At 36.4% G+C, this 19,748-nt stretch overlaps 1 protein-coding gene across 5 annotated transcripts in view; it reads right to left on the bottom strand.

The window, feature by feature from the left end:
• The window catches only part of CHM (CHM Rab escort protein), a 198,197-nt gene that overhangs the window by 121,772 nt on the left and 56,677 nt on the right, over positions 1-19,748 (bottom strand). For all 5 annotated transcript variants that reach the window (XM_033849258.2, XM_033849259.2, XM_033849260.2 and 2 more), the window contains one exon: positions 19,458-19,582. In XM_033849258.2, coding sequence (XP_033705149.1) covers positions 19,458-19,582 — 125 coding nt within the window. The remainder of the gene's footprint in view (positions 1-19,457; positions 19,583-19,748) is intronic.

Genomic DNA, 19,748 nt, shown 5'->3' with positions numbered 1-19,748 from the left:
AAAAGTTTAAATTTCACTTCCAGGAAGTCTTCCTTAACCCAACCACACTCATCATTCTGTTACTCCATGCCCCATAGTACACACATGCAGTTTACCTTGCATTTATTTATCAGTTCCTTGTTAATAGCCTTTTGGCTGTCCCATATATACTTTATCTTCAACTAGACTTTATTCTCCTTGAGGGAAGACCCTAACATCTTGTCTTGAGTGCACCTCACAACACTTACTGCACTGCTCTATAGATGTGGTATTTAATAAATACGTGATGAATAAATGGTTTATACAAGCAAAAGATGGATAAATATACATTTATATTATATAAAGTATATAATATATAATAATAAATAATAATAAATAATAAATAATAAAGTATATAATATATAAAGTATAAATATACATTTATATAAAAAATTATAAATACATATTTATAAATATACATATTTAAATATGAAACAAACATTTGTATTATAGAAAACACATAAAACTAGGACAGTAAAAAACAATAAACTTTACATTCAAAAGTTTGTGGGGAGGAGCTTCAAGATGGCAGAAGAGTAAGACATGGAGATCACCTTCCTACCCACAAATACATCAGAACTACATCTATATGTGGAACAACTCCTACAGAACACCTACTGAACGCTGGCAGAAGACCTCAGACCTCCCAAAAGGCAAGAAACTCCCCATGTACCTAGGTAGGGCAAAAGAAAAAAGAAAAAACAGAGACAAAAGAATAGGGACGGGACCTGCACCAGTGGGAGGGAGCCGTAAAGGAGGAAAGGTTTCCACATACTAGGAAGCCCCTTCGCGGGCAGAGACTGCGGGTGGCAGAGGGCGGAAGCTTCGGAGCCACGGAAGAGAGTGCAGCAACAGGGCTGCGGAGGGCAAAGTCGAGAGATTCCCCCACAGAGGATCGGTGCCAAACAGCACTCACCAGCCCAAGAGGCTTGTCTGCTCACCTGCCGGGGCGGGCTCGGGCTGGGAGATGAGGCTCGGGCTTCGGAGGTTGGAGGTCGGATCCCAGGGAGAGGACTGGGGCTGGCTGCGTGAACACAGCCTGAAGGGATCTACCAGGCCACAGCTAGCCGGGAGGGAGTCCGGGAAAAAGTCTGGAGCTGCTGAAGAGGCAAGAGACTTTTTCTTGCCTCTTTGTTTCCTAGTGCACAAGGACAGGGTATTAAGAGCGCCTCTTAAAGGAGCTCCAGAGACGGGCACGAGCTGCTGCTATCAGCGCAGATCCCAGAGATGGGCATGAGACGAGAAGGCTGCTGCTGCAGCCACCAAGAAGCCTGTGTGCACGCACAGGTCACTATCCCCACATCTCCTCCCGGGAGCCTGTGCAACCCGCCACTGCCAGGGTCCAGTGATCCAGGGACAACTTCCCTGGGAGAACACACGACGCACCTCAGGCTGGTGCAACGTCATGCCAGCTTCTGCCGCCACAGGCTCGCCCCGCACACCGTACCCCTCCGTCCCCCCGGCCTGAATGAGCCAGAGCCCCAGAATCAGCTGCTCCTTTAACCCAGTCCTGTCTGAGCGAAGAACAGACACCCTCAGGCAACCTACACGCAGAGGCGGGGCCAAATCCAAAGCTGAACCCCTGGGAGCTGTATGAACAAAGAAGAGAAACGGAAATTTCTCTCAGCAGCCTCAGGAACAGCGGATTAAATCTCCACAATCAACCTGATGTACCCTGCATGTGTAGAAAACCTGAATAGACAACGAATCATCCAAAATTGAGGAAGTGGACTTTGGGAGCAACGATATATATAAATTTTTCCCTTTTTCTCTTCTTGTGAGTGTGTATCTGTTTGCTTCCGTGTGTGATCTGTGTCTGTATAGCCTGTCTTCCCTTTTTTAATTACTTAAAAATGCTTTTTTTTACTAATTATTTTTTTTGTTTTAATGACTTTATTATATTTTATTGTACTTTATTTTATCTTCTTCTTTCTTTTTTTTTCCTCCCTTTTATTCTGAGCTGTGTGGATGACAGACTCTTGGTGCTCCAGTCAGGCGTCAGGGCTGTGCCTCTGAGGTGTGAGGGCCAAGTTCAGGACACTGGTCCACAAGAGACCTCCCAGCTCCACGTAATATCAAACGGAGAAAATCTCCCAGAGACCTCCATCTCAACACCAAGCCAGCTCCACTCAATGACCAGCAAGTTCCCGTGCTGAACACCCTATGCCAAACAACTAGCAAGACAGAAACACAACCCCATCCATTAGCAGAGAGGCTGCATAAAAACATAACAAGGCCACAGACACCCCAAAACACACCACCAGATGTGGACCTGCCCACCAGAAAGACAAGATCCAGCTTCCTCCACTAGAACACAGGCACCAGTCCCTTCCACCAGGAAGCCTACACAACCCACTGAACCAACCTTAGCCACTGGGGACACACACCAAAAACAACGGGAACCATGAACCTGAAGCCGGTGAAAAGGAGACCCCAAACACAGGAAGAAAAGCAAAATAAGAAGACAGAAGAAAACACAGCAGATGAAGGAGCAAGAAAAAAACCCACCAGACCTAACAAATGAAGAGGAAATAGGCAGTCTACCTGTAAAAGAATTCAGAATAATGATAGTAAAGTTGATCCAAAATCTTGGAAATAGAATAGAAAAAATACAAGAAACGTTTAACAAGGAACTAGAAGAACTAAATAGCAAAGAAACAGTGATGAACAACACAATAAATGAAATTAAAAATTCTCTAGAAGGGATCAATAGCAGAATAACTAAGGCATAAGAACAGAAAAGTGACTTGGAAGATAAAAGAGTGGAAATAACTACTGCAGAGCAGAATAAAGAAAAAAGAATGAAAACAATTGAGGACAGTCTCAGAGACCGCCGGGACAACATTAAACGCACCAACATTCGAATTATAGGGGTCCCAGAAGAAGAAGAGAAAAAGAAATGGACTGAGAAAATATTTGAAGAGATTATAGTTGAAAACTTCCCTGATATGGGAAAAGAAATAGTTAATCAAGTCCAGGAAGCACAGAGAATCCCATACAGGATAAATCCAAGGAGAAACACACCAAGACACAATTTAATCAAACTATCAAAAATTAAATATAAAGAAAAAATATTAAAAGCAGCAAGGGAAAAACAACAAATAACACACAAGGGAATCCCCATAAGGTTAACAGCTGATCTCTCAGCAGAAACCCTACAAGCCAGAAGGGAGTGGCAGGACATATTTAAAGTGATGAAGGAGAAAAACCTACAATCAAGATTACTCTACCCAGCAAGGATCTCATTCAGATTTGACAGAGAAATTAAAACCTTTACAGACAAGCAAAAGCCAGGAGAATTCAGCACTACCAAACCAGCTTTACAACAAATGCTAAAGGAACTTCTCTAGGCAGGAAACACAAGAAAAAGACCGACAATAACAAACCCAAAACAATTAAGAAAATGGAAATAGGAACATACATATCGATAATTACCTTAAATGTAAATGGATTAAATGCTCCAACCAAAAGACATAGACTGGCTGAATGGATACAAAAACAAGACCCGTATATATGCTGTCTACAAGAGACCCACTTCAGACCTAGGGACACCTACAGACTGAAAATGAGGGGATGGAAAAAGATATTCCATGTAAATGGAAATCAAAAGAAAGCTGGAGTAGCAATTCTCATATCAGACAAAATAGACTTTAAAACAAAGATTATTACAAGAGACAAAGAAGGACACTACAGAATGATCAAGGGTTCAATCCAAGAAGAAGATATAACAATTGTAAATATTTATGCACCCAACATAGGAGCACCTCAATACATAAGGCAAATACTAACAGCCATAAAAGGGGAAATCGACAGTAACACAATCAAAGTAGGGGATTTAACACCCCACTTTCACCACTGGACAGATCATCCAAAATGAAAATAAATAAGGAAACACAAGCTTTAAATGATACATTAAACAAGATGGACTTAATTGATATTTACAGAACATTCCATCCGGAAACAACAGAAAACACATTTTTCTCAAGTGCTCATGGAACATTCTCCAGGATAGATCATATCTTAGGTCAAAAATCAAGCCTTGATAAATTTAAGAAACTTGAAATCGTATGAAGTATCTTTTCCAACCACAATGCTATGAGGCAAGATATCAATTACAGGAAAAAAACTGTAAAAAATACAAACACATCGAGGATAAACAATACACTACTTAATAACCAAGTGATCACTGAAGAATTCAAAGTGGAAATCAAAAAATACCTAGAAACAAATGACAAAGAAAACACAAGGACCAAAAACTTATGGGATGCAGCAAAAGCAGCTCTAAGAGGGAAGTTCATAGCAATTCAATCCTACCTTATGAAACAGGAAACATCTCAAATAAACAACCTAAACTTACACTTAAGCAATTAGAGAACGAAGAACAAAAAATCCCAAAGTTAGCAGAAAGAAAGAAATCATAAAGATCAGATCAGAAATAAATGAGAATGAAATGAAGGAAACGGTAGCAAAGATTAATAAAACTAAAAGCTACTCCTTTGAGAACATAAACAAACTTGATAAACCATTAGCCAGACTCATCAAGGAAAAAAGGAACAAGACTCAAATCAACAGAATTAGAAATGAAAAAGGAGAAGTAACAACTGACACTAGAGAAATACAAACGATCATGAGAAATTACTACAAGCAACTATATGCCAATCAAATGGCCAACCTGGAAGAAATGGACAAATTCTTAGAAATGCACAACCTTCCGAGAGTGAACCAGGAAGAAACAGAAAATATGAACAGACCAATCACAAACACTGAAATTGAAACTGTGATTAAAAATCTTCCAACATACAAAAGCCCAGGACCAGATGGCTTCACAGGCGACTTGTATCAAACATTTACAGAACAACTAACACCTATCCTTCTCAAACTCTTCCAAAATATAGCACAGTGAGGAATGCTCCCAAACTCATTCTATGAGGCCACCATCACCCTGATACCAAAACCAGTAAGATGTCACAAAGAAAGAAAACTACAGGCCAATATCACTGATGAACATAAATGCAAAAATCCTCAACAAAATACTAGCAAACAGAATCCAACAGCACATTAAAAGGATCATACACCATGATGAAGTGGGGTTTATCCCAGGAATGCAATGATTCTTCAATATACGCAAATCAATCAATGTGATACACCATATTAACAAATTGAAAGAGAAAAACCATATGATCATCTCAATAGATACAGAGAAAGCTTTTGAAAAAATTCAACACCCATTTATGATAAAAACCCTGCAGAAAGTAGGCATAGAGGGAACTTTCCTCAACATAATAAACGCCATATATGACAAGCCCACAGCAAACATCCTCCTCAATGGTGAAAAACTGAAAGCATTTCCACTAAGATCAGGAACAAGACAAGGTTGCCCACTCTCACCACTATTACTCAACATAGTTTTGGAAGTTTTAGCAGCAGCAATCAGAGAAGCAAAGGAGATAAAAGGAATCCAAATTGAAAAAGAAAAAGTAAAGCTGTCACTGTTCGCAGATGACATGATACTATACAAAGAGAATCCTAAAGATGCTACCAGAAAACTACTAATCAATGAATTTGGTAAAATAGCAGGATACAAAATTAATGCACAGAAATCTCTGACATTCTTATACACTAATGATGAAAAATCTGAAAGTGAAATTAAGAAAATGCTCCCATTTACCATTGCAACAAAAAGAATAAAATATCTAGGAATAAACCTACCTAAGGAGACAAAAGACTTGTATGCAGAAAATTATAAGACACTGATGAAAGAAATTAAAGATGATACAAATAGATGGAGAGATATACCATGTTCTTGAATTCGAAGAATCAACATGGTGTAAATGATTATACTACCCAAAGCAATCTACAGATTCAATGCAATCCCTATCAAACTACTACTGGCATTTTTCACAGAACTAGAACAAAAAATTTCACAATTTGTATGGAAACACAAAAGACCCCAAAGATCCAAAGCAATACTGAGAAAGAAAAATGGAGCTGGAGAAATCAGGTTCCCTGACTTCAGACTATACTACAAAGCTCCAGTAATCAAGACAGTAAGTATGGTACTGGCACAAGAACAGAAATATAGATCAATGGAACAGGATAGAAAGCCCAGAGATAACCTACGCACCTATGGTCACCTTATCTTTGATAAAGGAGGCAAGAATACACATTGGAGAAAAGACAGCCTCTTCAGTAAGTAGTGCTTGGAAAACTGGACAGCTACATGTAAAAGAATGAAATTAGAACACTTCCTGACGCTATACACAGAGATAAACTCAAAATGGATTATAGACCTAAATGTAAGGCCAGACACTATCAAACTCTTAAAGGAAAACATAGGCAGAACACTTTATGACATAAATCACAGCAAGATCCTTTTTACCCACCTCCTAGAGAAATGGAAATAAAAACAAAAATAAATAAATGGGACCGAATGAAACTTAAAAGCTTTTGCACAGCAAAGGAAACCATAAACAAGACGAAAAGACAACCCTCAGAATGGGAGAAAATATTTGCAACTGAAGCAAGTAACCAAGGATTAATCTCCAAAATTTACAAGCAGCTCATGCAGCTCAATATTAAAGAAACAAACAACCCAATCCAAAAATGGGCAGAAGACCTACATAGACATTTCTCCAAAGAAGACATACAGATGGCCAAGAAGCACATGAAAAGCTGTTCAACATCACTAATTACTAGAGAAATGCAAATCAAAACTACAATGAGGTATCACCTCACACCAGTTAGAATGGGCATCATCAGAAAATCTACAAACAACAAATGCTGGAGAGGGTGTGGAGAAAAGGGAACCCTCTTGCACTGTTGGTTGGAATGTAAATTGATACAACCACTACGGAGAACAGTATGGACATTTCTAGAAAACTAAAAATAGAATTACCATATGATCCAGCAATCCCACTACTGGGCATATACCCAGAGAAAACCATAATTCCAAAAGACACATGCACCCCAATGTTCATTACAGCACTATTTACAATAGCCAGGTCATGGAAGCAACCTAAATGCCCATCGACAGATGAATGGATAATGAAGTTGTGGTACATATACACAATGGAATATTACTCAGCCATAAAAAGGAACAAAATTGAGTCATTTGTTGAGACATGGATGGATCTACAGACTGTCATAAGAGTGAAGTAAGTCAGAAAGAGAAAAACAAATATCATATATTAACGCATACATGTGGAACCTAGAAAAATGGTACAGATGAACTGGTTTTCAGGGCAGAAGTTGAGACACAGATGTAGAGAACAAAGGTATGGACACCAAGGGGGGAAAACCGCGGTGGGGTGGGGATGGTGGTGTGCTGAATTGGGTGATTGGGATTGACATATATACACTGATGTGTATAAAAATGATAACTAATAACCTGCAGTATAAACAAACAAACAAACAAACAAAAAATAACTAATACTAAACTTTCTTTCGGTTATTTGTATGGAAATATGTTAATTTAAATGTTTCAGACATTACATGAAATTTCTAGAAATCTTATATGTTTTGGTATGATAAGTCATAATTCTAGTTATTACTTTAAAATGTGTATCTCTGAAATAACTAAATTTCCTTGTCAATTGCATTATTATGAACTTTCATCAAATCTTTAACCGTGGTCATTTTTAAGTCTTTTGTCATTTACAGACAGTTCTGGGTGTACTGTGATGCTTTTGCAAAAATGTTCCTATAAAAGGGTTTCATCTTCAAGGAATTCATGGAAAAGACTCTGACAAGTACAGGTTTCTGGTAACTGACTATACTGCTGAACTGAATGAATAAGCATTTTCAGAACTCTAATGGAAAACTGATGAATTCATAAAAGTGCTAACAAAAGATCAAGATGAAAAAAATATTAATTACATGGGACTGAGTGAACTGATGAGGATGATTATAATTTTTGTGACTTTCTGTTTGAATTAAAAAATAAAAGTCCCACAAGGACTCAGAGGCAAAAAATATACAAATCAATTTTCACTACAAAGTAAAGGAGCTGTTCCAGTGGAGGATTACTGGACTGAATGTCAATATTATGACATAGTATGAGTGTGTTTTGTGTTTGGTAATTTCAATCATTGTTGCTTTTGTTGTGGTCATCCATTTACAATGCTTGGTGTCAGTTTATTTATCTCTTGTAAAAATAAAATGTAGTGTCTGTGTGTGAAAAAAAACAAACAACCCAATCCAAAAATGGACTCAAGACGTAAATAGACATTTCTCCAAAGAAGATATGCAGATTGCCAACAAACACATGAACGAATGCTCAAGATCATTAATCATTAGAGAAATGCAAATCAAAACTACAATGAGATATCATCTCACACCAGTCAGAATGGCCATCATCAAAAAATCTACAAACAATAATTGCTGGAGAGGTTGTGGAGAAAAGGGAACCTTCTCACACTGTTGTTGGGAATGTAAAGTGATACAGCCACTATGGAGAACAGTATGGAGGTTCCTTAAAAAACTAAAAATAGATTTACCATATGACCCAGCAATCCCACTAGTAGGTAGATACCCTGAGAAAACCATAATTCAAAGAGTCATGTACCAAAATGTTCACTGCAGCCCTATTTACAATAGCCAGGACATGGAAGCAACCTAAGTGTCCATCAACAGATGAATGCATAAAGAAGATGTGACACATATATAGAATGGAATATTACTCAGCCATAAAAAGAAACGAAATTGAGTTACTTGTAGTGAGGTGGATGGACCTAGAGTCTGTCATACAGACAGAAGTAAGTCAGAAAGAGAAAAATAAATACCGTATGCTAACACATATATATGGAATGTAAAAAAAAAATGGTCATGAAGAACCTTAGGGGTAAGACGGGAATTAAGACACAGACCTACTAGAGAATGCACTTGCGGATACGGGGATGGGGAAGGGTAAGCTGGGACAAAGTGAGAGAGTGGCATGGACATATATACACTACCAAACGTAAAATAGATAGGTAGTGGGAAGCAGCCGCATAGCAAAGGGAGATCAGCTCGGTGCTTTGTGACCACCTAGAGGGGTGGGATACGGAGGGTGGGAGGGAGGGAGACACAAGAGGAAAGAGATATGGGGACATATGTATGTGTATAACTGATTCACTCAGAAACTAACATACCATTGTAAAGCAATTATACTCCAATAAAGAGTTTTAAAAAAATTAAAAATAAAAAAAATAATTTAAAAAAAGTTTGTGGGCAGTGAACAAAAAGTGCCTCTTTGAAATTAACACAAAAAAACACTACAATAAGAAAGGTTACAAGGAAAGAATAACTTATTTTAAATGTTAAGAAATAAAATACCATGGTTACTGTTATAATCTAGTAATTTCAATTAAATCTAATGAAAAAAGGATGAAATCATTAATGTCAAAACCATTTTCAGATCTAGGAAATGGTAGTGGGAAAATTCTAGTCCTGAATGTATTTATTAACCTTTCAGATTCCCCATCTATGAAATGGGAGATCATTCATCTGCCTTAACTTTCATGAGGGTTTTGTAAGATTAATGAGCTAACATATATGAAGAGTATTTTTCATAAACTCCAAAAGGTTAATCAAACATGAGATATTAATCAAACCTAAGCTATTGTTAAATTTCCCACAGGTCAACAGGCAACTCAAAACATGTGTTCTTAGGTTTGTAATCACATGTTGAAAGCTCTCTGGCCACATAACCACGTAAGAGCACCACTGCCATTAAGCAACATTAAAAATGAAGAGCAATAATATGAAATGTGATTTGTATATTTTCTACAGAATTGTTCATGCTTTGTATTCATTTTCATTAGTTTGAAAACCAGTAAACCAAAGTGTGTTCCATGAGGGATCTAAGGTGACAACTTTCAGCAAAAAGTTCCACATCTAAAGATTAAACTAAGAAATGGCAGGATAATTAATTATACTTTACAGGTAAGACAGAATATGGCAATTTCTCTTATTACAGAGCATGATGATGACACCACGAAAATTGAGCACAGCTACTATCTGGTCAGTGGCTCTCTATTATATTCTGAAAAAGAGAGCTTTCTAGAGTGAATGAAATGCATTAACCAGTACTGGACAATCTGGAAAATATAAGTCCAAATACTTAATTAAGGGTATAAGTTTAAGGAAAGGAGTTATTCTTTGTGAATTTGTTTTACATGCATAAGCTATTAAGTTTTACTATTCTCAACATCATAATCTGGTGAAATTCCTAGCACTATGGAAAACACATGCAATAGAAACACTATAGTTTCCTTACTTTCCATTAACGACAACTAAAATATTTTTTGGAGTTCTGCCAACATTGAATTTAATACCTAACTAGAAGTTATAACGACACCAGAAAACTCCCCAAATTCCACTTAATTCCTCAGCAAGCAAAATTCTGTTCATCAAAAAGGACTTATCGTCCCTCAAATTTAAAACTTTATACTGTGGTTAAAAAAAATTTTTTTTCTTAAAAAAATAATTCAAACTTTGGAGAACACCTCAGAATAATAACTCAATTTTATTAATTTTAAAGTTTGAAAAGTATAAAAACACATTTGCCATTTGTAAATGAATGTGGCTGAATTATAAGCTCTCAAGGGAAACTTTGAGTTCTAAAACACTACTATGATTTTAACATACAAAGGGGAAAAATCTGCATCATTAGTTCTTATAAAATTTTTCAATATGAAAATAAATTGACAGATGAAATCTAATGTCACATATTGCTTATCTGAATTTCAAAGGATATTTACAATACAGTGTAACAGTATTTTTGAGATAATTTTACCTAATTGCAACTGCTGAATAACTGCTTAGTTGAATGCACTTTTTACCGCTTGCCACAATCTACATATAACTCTGAGAATTTAGGGGTATAAATTCTGATATTATCTAGTATTGCTTATCAATTAATGGTAGTAACAAGGGAACACCTCAAAGTGAATATGTCTTATTAATGCCTTGTAACAGTCACCCTTTTAGATAAGTCAAATGAAAAATTGCCAACCAGCTGGTTAATTTATTCAGCACAGGTGTTCACTATTTATTTTTCAGTCATTTGCACCTTTTTTCCCCACAGTATAGCTTGTTGCAGAAATTGTATTCTTTTACTTTGATGTATGCACTTTGTGCTAAGGCCATTCACTTTTGATTTGCACAGTACACGTTACACTGCTACCCAGCTGTTTATTCCTGCAAATAAATGTTTAATGGTTACTCATAAGAATCAGACTATCAAAAAGTTGTTGTTCCAGAAAACAGTAATATAAAAAAACCACTGTAGTCGATTTTGAATTGCTGCAATATAATATATTGGTAGATATATTTCCTTATTTGTTACCAACTTAAAATGTTAACACGTACAGTAGAATATAGCTGAAGTATCAACCTCTTGTCACATTTCTCCAAGAACAAAATAGCATAAGGTGGTGTACAGCAGGTACTATTGGTTGCCTACTCAACAACGATTACTGTCTTCCTCCCTGCCACAAGAGCTGCAATTTTGTTCCAATATCAGGCAGAAGATACCCAGGACTAGGGGATGGATCATGACTGATTAAAACCAATTATGGTAATTTTACTGCCCTTTGTTAGTGACTGATTTAAGAGTGAGCTGGTTATCTAGTTTTAGCCAACGAGACAAGGGAGAATCTGCTGGGGGCTTTGGTAAAGACTCCCTAGTATAATAGTAACAAACAAACAAAAAAAAGCATACACATGTTAGAAGAAAATCTCTCCCCCTTCATTTCACGTTGAGATTTCTGCTGTGTGAAAACCTGTTCAGAATCGTGGCAACTATCTTGTAACTCTGGACAGGAAGCTAAGAGAAGTGCTGGGGACCTACCCCAACTCTGATGTGATTAAGATTCTCAATTAGTGAATTCTGCAACAGGACCAACCAACTCACCCACCTGCCTACCCTCCCACCTACCCATCCACTTTTAGTTGGGCACTGTGTCACTTATAGCCTAAAACAAACTTACTTGTACACAGTGGTAAATTATAGCTTCCTCTAAATTATAAAACTTATACGTGATTTTTCATTTTTTTTAAATTTTGTATTTCTTTCTTATTGGTATTATTACGTTTTTGCTTAAAAGGCTCATGTTACTTATAAAATTTTTTAATTAAAGTTTTAGAACCTAAAGTAAATAAACAGAATTTTAGATGAGTATTACAATGTCTTTATTTTAGTATCAATCCATGAAAGAGCTGGTTCGTCTATAAATCTAAGAAGCAAGTTTTCATCCTGTTTTAACATTATCACGCCAGAACAGGGGAAACAATGTTCAGTATTATGCAAAAAAAGAAAGGACAGAAAAGGTACAAGTTCTTGCCAATATTTTAGAAAGATAAAAATCTCTTCTCACTAAAGAAACTACATGACATTATGCAATTAATAGGCAATCATCTTTTACCTAAGAACTGTTTGGGTTTGCGTGGATTAATGTACTGTGCCTTTTCATCTTCTGTTGGATATTTAAAACCAGAAATAGCAGCTGCTTTTATCCCCTCACCTAAACTACTGTATCTTGTGGCGTACAAACTACAGTCACAACAACTAAAGGTTACTGGATTCATCCCTTATCTTCCGAACATTGGGAGTTAGGCACTTTCATTCCCCAATATAGGTATAATTACTTTACAATTCTAAACACTACTCTAGTAAATTAAAGAAGTAAATGTACTTCTTTAGGTGCTAGTCTTCACAAAGGAAATACTTTATTCACTTGGTGGAATGGCTTCCTTGATACGCATACATGTATTTATCTGATTCCTGAAATACAATGTGACACAATGGAAACAGCACAAACTTTTGAGTTAGATAGATGTGGGCTCAAATCCTGGCTCTCCTATCTCTGGCTCTCCCTGGTCATAGCACAGATTAAATGAAACTGAATGAAATAAAATATGTAAGGAAGCAAGTTATAGCAGCTACCACAAAGATAATATCCAATAAATGCTATAGTTCTTTTATTCTTCCCTTCTATAAGTCAACTGTATAATCACAAAATTTGTTTCAAAGAAAGATAATCTATGTATAGCAAAAGTATTTCTGGCCCAAACTAGAGATTAACTCACCTATTACAAGCAGCATTCAGGGTAACAAAGCACTGATAAAACAAAACAATCTGGGTAGTTTTTTATAGAATTTGTGTTAACTGGACTTAAGTTATGAAAAGAGACTAATCCCTACAATTTCTATTTTAATATTTAGCCTAACTATGCAATAACCAAAAAATACTAACTTTAAAGTTCAAAAGATCACTAAAACCTTTAGATTGAACACTTAAGAATTATTTTTGAAAATAAGTAAAGTCAACAATCATAAAAAAAAATAATGTGCTATCCTATATGTTTACATTAGAATATGGTGTTACTGACTTGCCATGTAGTTTGAGGTATTTTCCAAGCAGTGGTGATGGGTTTGCACTGATCTACTTGAATCCTTGCCCTGTCCTCCTTGTAATCAAAGATTAAAAATCAAAAGGCTACTGGTTATGACTATAATATTGTTTGTGGCCAAGAGATAGACACTATTCTTCCTTGATGAAATATCAAGTGACATCTACAAGAATCAAGCCATAGATTTTGGCCTAATAAACGTCAACTCTATAAGCTAACTCATCTGGTCTAAGATGGGAAGACAAGTCATAATATTTCAGCATTCATATCATTATAAAGCTATCTTTACATGATATTTTGGAAATTTACCAAAATATCAATATTTAAAACAATATTCTATATGCATAATTTACCAGGGATTGAGGTTTGACTTCTCTCTATATGCCTGATGCAACTAAATAAACTCTTGGCATGAATGACCATTAAAGTGTAAGGTTTTTGGTAATTTGTCATTTGGTCAGATTGTGGATTTGACTTGCATATGCTGAGAGAGTAGTGTACAAGATCAAGATAATTAGCAAGTGAGAGAACCTAAATGATTGCCCAGCGTTAGTGTATAATTACAAAGTCCTCAGGAAGTGATAATAACTTCCTTTATGAAAAAAATGCTCATTAAGTGAGCCTAAGGATAAGTAGAAAATACAATTAACTTGCAGTATGTGGCTATGGACAGAAAACACATGACTCTCAATAGAAAATAGACTAAAAAAAAAAGTCAATAGAAACGAAGACGTAAAACTGTTCCTCTTTGCAGAAAACATGACTTCCTATGCAAAAATCCCAAGGAATCTACCAAAAAATTCCTAGAATAAGCACGTTCAGCAAGATTTCAGGATAAAAGATGAATGCATAAAAACCAATTATATTTCTAGATATGAATAATGAACAAGTGAAAACCAAAATTAAAAAAGCAATAATACCACTTACAATTGCACTGGCTCCAAAGAAAATTAAATACTTAGGTATACAATTAACAAAACATGTACAGAACTGGTATGCTGAAAATTACACAATCCTGTAGAAAGAAATCAAAGATGACCTCCCTAAATGGAGAGGCCTACCTTGTCAATGGATTGGAAGACTCAAAATAATAAAGACGTCAATTCACCCCAGGTTGATCTGTAACTTTAGTGCAATTCCTATCAAAATTCCAGCAATGTTTTCTAGACATGGACAGGCTTATTAAAACATTTATATGGAAAGGCACAAACTGTAGAACAGCTAAAACAATCTTGGTAAAGAAGAATAAATTGAGGGAAATCATTCAAACTGATGTTAAGTCCAACTGTATAGCTGCAGTAATCAAAACAGTGTGATACTGGTGTGGGAAAAGACATAGACATCAATGGAACAGAAAACAGAATCCAGAAACAGACCATCCAAGTACAGTCAGTTGATTTTTGACAAAGATGCAAAAGTAACTCAATGGAGGAAAAACAGCCTTTTCAACAAATAGTACTGAAGCAACTGGATATCCATAGGTTAAAAAAAATGAACATTGACCTAAACCTCACACCTTATACAAAAATTAAAACTTGTAAACCACATATCTAACAAGGGATACATTTAGAATATATAAAGAACTCTTAAATCTCCACAGGAAAAAAAAAGTCCATCCAATTAAAAAATGAGCAAAAGACATGAACAGATATTTCACCAAAAAGGACATATGGGTGGCAAATAAGCACATGAAAAGATATTCAAAATCAGCCATCAGGGAAATGCAAATTAAAACCACAATGAGATATCACTACTACACACCTATAAGATTGGCTAAACTAAAAAAGTTACACCACCAAATGATGGTGAGGATACGGAGAAACTGAATCACTCACACATGCCTGGTGGGAATGTAAAATGGTACAGCTTCTCTGGAAAAGTCAGTTTCTTCTAAAACTAAACATACATATGACCCAGGAATTGTACACTTGGGCATTTATCCCAGAAAAATAAAAATTTATGTTCACACAAAATCCTGTAAACCAACATTTATAGCATTCTTATTTGTAACAGACAAAATGGAAACAGCCCAGATGTTCTTCAGTGGATGAATGACTAAATAAACTGTGGTACATTGCTACCATGGAATACTACTCAGCAATAAAAAGGGACAAAATACTGATGCAAGCAACAACCTAGATGAATCTCTGGGTAACTATGCTGAGCGAAAAAAGCCAGTGGCAAAAGGTTACATACTGTACAGTTCCATTTACATAATGTCCTCAAAAATGACAAAATTATAGAGTTGGAAAACAGATTAGTGGTTGCCAGGAGTTAGGACTTTGGGGAAGGAGATGAAGTGTGGCTATAAAATGGCAACAGGAGGGATCCCTGTGGTGATGGAACTGATCTGTTCTCTGTGGTGATGGTTACATGAACCCACATATGTGTTAAAACTGTACAGAATGAAACACAGACACACACACACACACACACACACTATATCCACAAAATGTAACAGTAACATCAATAACACATATGTAAACAGCAATAACAACAAAAAGCCAGGAACCTGCACCATATTCTTCATTACATATTTACAAAAGGGGATTCACAAGGAATTTTGTGATGTATCCCACAAGAACGTCGAGGATCTACTACATAGTGATATCCTTTCTTAGGGAGAAAATGAGGGAATTTTCTAAGAGCACCAAAAGTAATCTTTTAAAATGATAAAATTTTTATTTTAATCAGTTTTGTTTTTTTGGTTTTTTTTGGCTGTGTTGGGTCTTTGTTGCTGTGCGCCGACTTTCTCTAGTTGCGGCCAGCGGGGGCTACACTTCGATGCTGTGCGCGAGCTTCTCATTGAGGTGGCTTCTCTTTGTTGCTGAGCACAGGCTCTAGGTGCATGGGCTTCAGTAGTTGTGGCACGTGGGCTCAGCAGTTGTGGCTCTAGAGCACTGGCTCAGTAGTTGTGGCGCATGGGCTTAGTTGCTCTGCAGCATGTGGGATCTTCCCAGACCAGGGCTCGAAACCGCATCCCCTGCATTGGCAGGTGGATTCTTAACCACTGTGCCACCAGGGAAGCCCTCTAATCAGTTTTAATATTCATCTTTCTAAAGTGTATTTCAAATACCCCCACCTTTTCAAGTGGAGTAGAGAGAACATAATTTAACTTTTTCCTGAAGACATCGGGATAGAATTATGATCATCAATTGTTATACTGTGCTATAATACAGTGATGTCTTTGAGGGATCCTGATTCAAAGCCATTTGCCCCTACACTAAATGGCCCAAAGCCTGCTCTCAGCTTGCTGATTCTGTCTACTTTTCCTCTGTTACTCTATCAACTAACACATAAAACAGCAGCATGTTGGAGCCCATAGGGACTTCTGAGATGACCTAGTCCAAGAGGACATCTTTTGCTCAGTATCATACAGTAAGTTGAATCATAAAGGCAGGAGTATAACCCTGGTCTCAGTGTGGTTCTCAGTGTGCCTGCCTCCAGCAGACACCCCTTTCCTATTTGCTGCTTTAAACTACTATAGTAGGAAAACCAGAAAATAGGGTTGTCAGAAATATGTATTCAACAAGGATTCTGATTTAAGCCAGTGGGTCCTGGGTGATGAATTCTCATATAAAGTAAATCTCTGTGACAGGTATTTTGGCCCTAGCCCTTTTCATATAATGCCAAGTTTGTGGTCATGATCCAAAAGGTTAAGGATGCCATAGTCTGGCTGGGGCTAAGAAAGGTACTGTTATTCCTGTTTACTCATGTTTGTAGCACTTATTATAGACAAGTAGATTTTCTGTACATTCCCCCACTGGATGCTCTCAGGGCTCATCCTGCTTACTATGGCATTAATAACTAGCTACCCTTTCCAAGTAAATGAAGACATATAGAACATTATCCCAGTTCACCTCTTGTTCCAACCTCTAATGGGCAATGAAAATATACAGCAGAGTCCTACTTCTCTGTTTTAAAACAAACCTTCCACCACCAATCTTTTATCACTTTGAGAAGTTCCAAAAATGAAACTGTAGAGATCAGAAATAAAAAACGAGATGATTTCCTCTGCACTCAAAATGTGTCATTTCAGTCACCAGAAACCATAAACACTAATTGTCATGAAGCATAGAGAAATCAAAGGCCTTGAAATAGCAAAAGTACCTCTCAAAGGGCCTGAGTGTGACTGTCACTATATTCTAGTCAAGTAGTATTCATGGACACACAAGAAAGTTACCAAATATTTATTCCTGGTTTCATTAAAGCGTATGAATTTTCACTTGAGATCACCTTCTGTTCTAGATCTGTCTACGCTGGGTCTAAACAATATCAGAGAGTTATACCTTTCCATACTGAATGCCATTTAGCATTATGCAAATTATAATCTGTATCTGATATTTCAAAGGCTGTCCTTTTGCAGAAAATCATAGAAAATTAACTATGTATTAATGGCAGAAAATGCTAGTCACCTGACAGATATGAATATAGGTTAAGAAATCAACCACAGGTTCCCCAACTTTTCACGGGCTCAGGTCACGCTTACCACTGTACCACAGCAAGGATATGTATGATGACAGTACAGGTTCTGAAAAATTTCTAGTATCTTGGATTTTAAGTTTTAATTACTATTAAAGAGCTTGACAGTCTGATTTCTAAAACCCTCAACTCCATAACTCCATAACAGTTGAAGTGAACTATGTGATTGTTACCTTTCAGCCCATCGACCATGTCATTTGAAAAAATAAACTATTCCAATTGTTTTAAAATAATGAATTCTTTCACTGAGAAGGAGACACTGAAAACATTACTTTCCCCCCACTTCTCTCTTGATTTACAAAAACATGCCCCCAGATGTCATGGCCACTCAATTTGATTTCTTTAATTCAAAATTATAATTTTCCATTTTGCTACACTGACTGTTATCTAAGAGTTAGAAGAACACTGAATTAGGATTATAAAACCCTGGGCTTTAATCTTGGACTCCACCACTATCTAGCTTAGGTATGGCCTTGATATTTATCAAGCTATGTGACCTTCAGCAAATTAAACTCTTTGAGCTCCACTGAGGACTCTGTGAAAAATCTAATACTATGTGCTCTATCCTAGCACAGGACCATTGTAAGGATCAAATAAGATAATGTATTTAAAAGAGCTCACGGGACTTCCCTGGAGGTCCAGTGGTTAAGACTCCGTGCTTCCACTGCAAGGGGTGTGGGTTTGAGCCCTGGTCTGGGAACTAAGATCCCACATACCACGCAGTGCGGCCACAAAAATTTTTTTAATAAAAAGTAAAAATAAAAGAGCTCAGTAAATTATAAGTCATTAATATATTATCTAAACAGAGAAAACTGAAAGTTTTATTTTTTTCTTCCACAACTGAAAGTTTTATGTTTTTCTTCCACAAAAGTTTTATTGTGATATAATTGACATAACGGCACTGTATAAGTTTAAGGCATACAGCATAATGATTTGATTTACATACATCATGAAGTGATTATCACAATAAGTTTAGTGAACATTCATCATCTCATACAGATACAAAATTAAAGAAATAGAAAAAATATTTTTCCTTGTGATGAGAACTCTTAGGATTGACTCTTAACAACTTGCGTATATAACACACAGCAGTGTTCATTATATTAATCATGTTGTACATGACATCCCTAGTACTTATTTATCTTATAACTGGAAGTTTGTAACTTTTGACTGCCTTCATCCAATCCTCCCCGCACCCTGCCACCACCACCACCCCCCCCCACCCCCGTCTCTGGTAACCACAAATCTGATCTCTTTTTCTATGAGTTTGTTGGTTTTTGAAGTTTAATTGCGACAACACTGATGGACCTAGAGGGTATTATGCTAAATAAAATAAGTCAGATAAAGACGAGTACTACATGGTATCGCTTATATGTGGAATCTAAAAAATAATACAAATGAACAAACCTAACAAAACTAATGTTACATTTTAAAAAATGCAAACCAGCATATCAAGTAGACTTGTAGCAACCAGTGCCATATAAATTCTTACTGCTGGCTTCTTCTGAAGACATGTGAATAAGAAGTCATGAACATAGTTTATTGTAAATAAATAATTTTCATACCTGGCATAACAAAACACTTCCACATGTTGAATGGTTTTGTCCTTCCTGCTAAGAGCAATAGCTTCTTCATTTTCAAGGATCTTCTCTTGCCACAGTGGGCATTCATTTACAATATCACTGTTTTCCTAAACAATATACAGATAAGAAATTGTAATTAAATTGGGTACTCTGAACCTCTACTTTTCTGATAAAATTTATACCTTTCTAAATTCATGCTTTGCCTCTCATCACATCAAAAGGCACATATTACTTATTAATAATAAAGTTTTACATTTTGTTGTTAAAAAAGCA

This window comes from Tursiops truncatus, chromosome X (assembly GCF_011762595.2).
Source record: "Tursiops truncatus isolate mTurTru1 chromosome X, mTurTru1.mat.Y, whole genome shotgun sequence".
Classification (NCBI taxonomy): domain Eukaryota; kingdom Metazoa; phylum Chordata; class Mammalia; order Artiodactyla; family Delphinidae; genus Tursiops; species Tursiops truncatus.
Note: the sequence above shows the minus strand (reverse complement) of the source record. Positions and strands in the feature narration are given on the sequence as shown.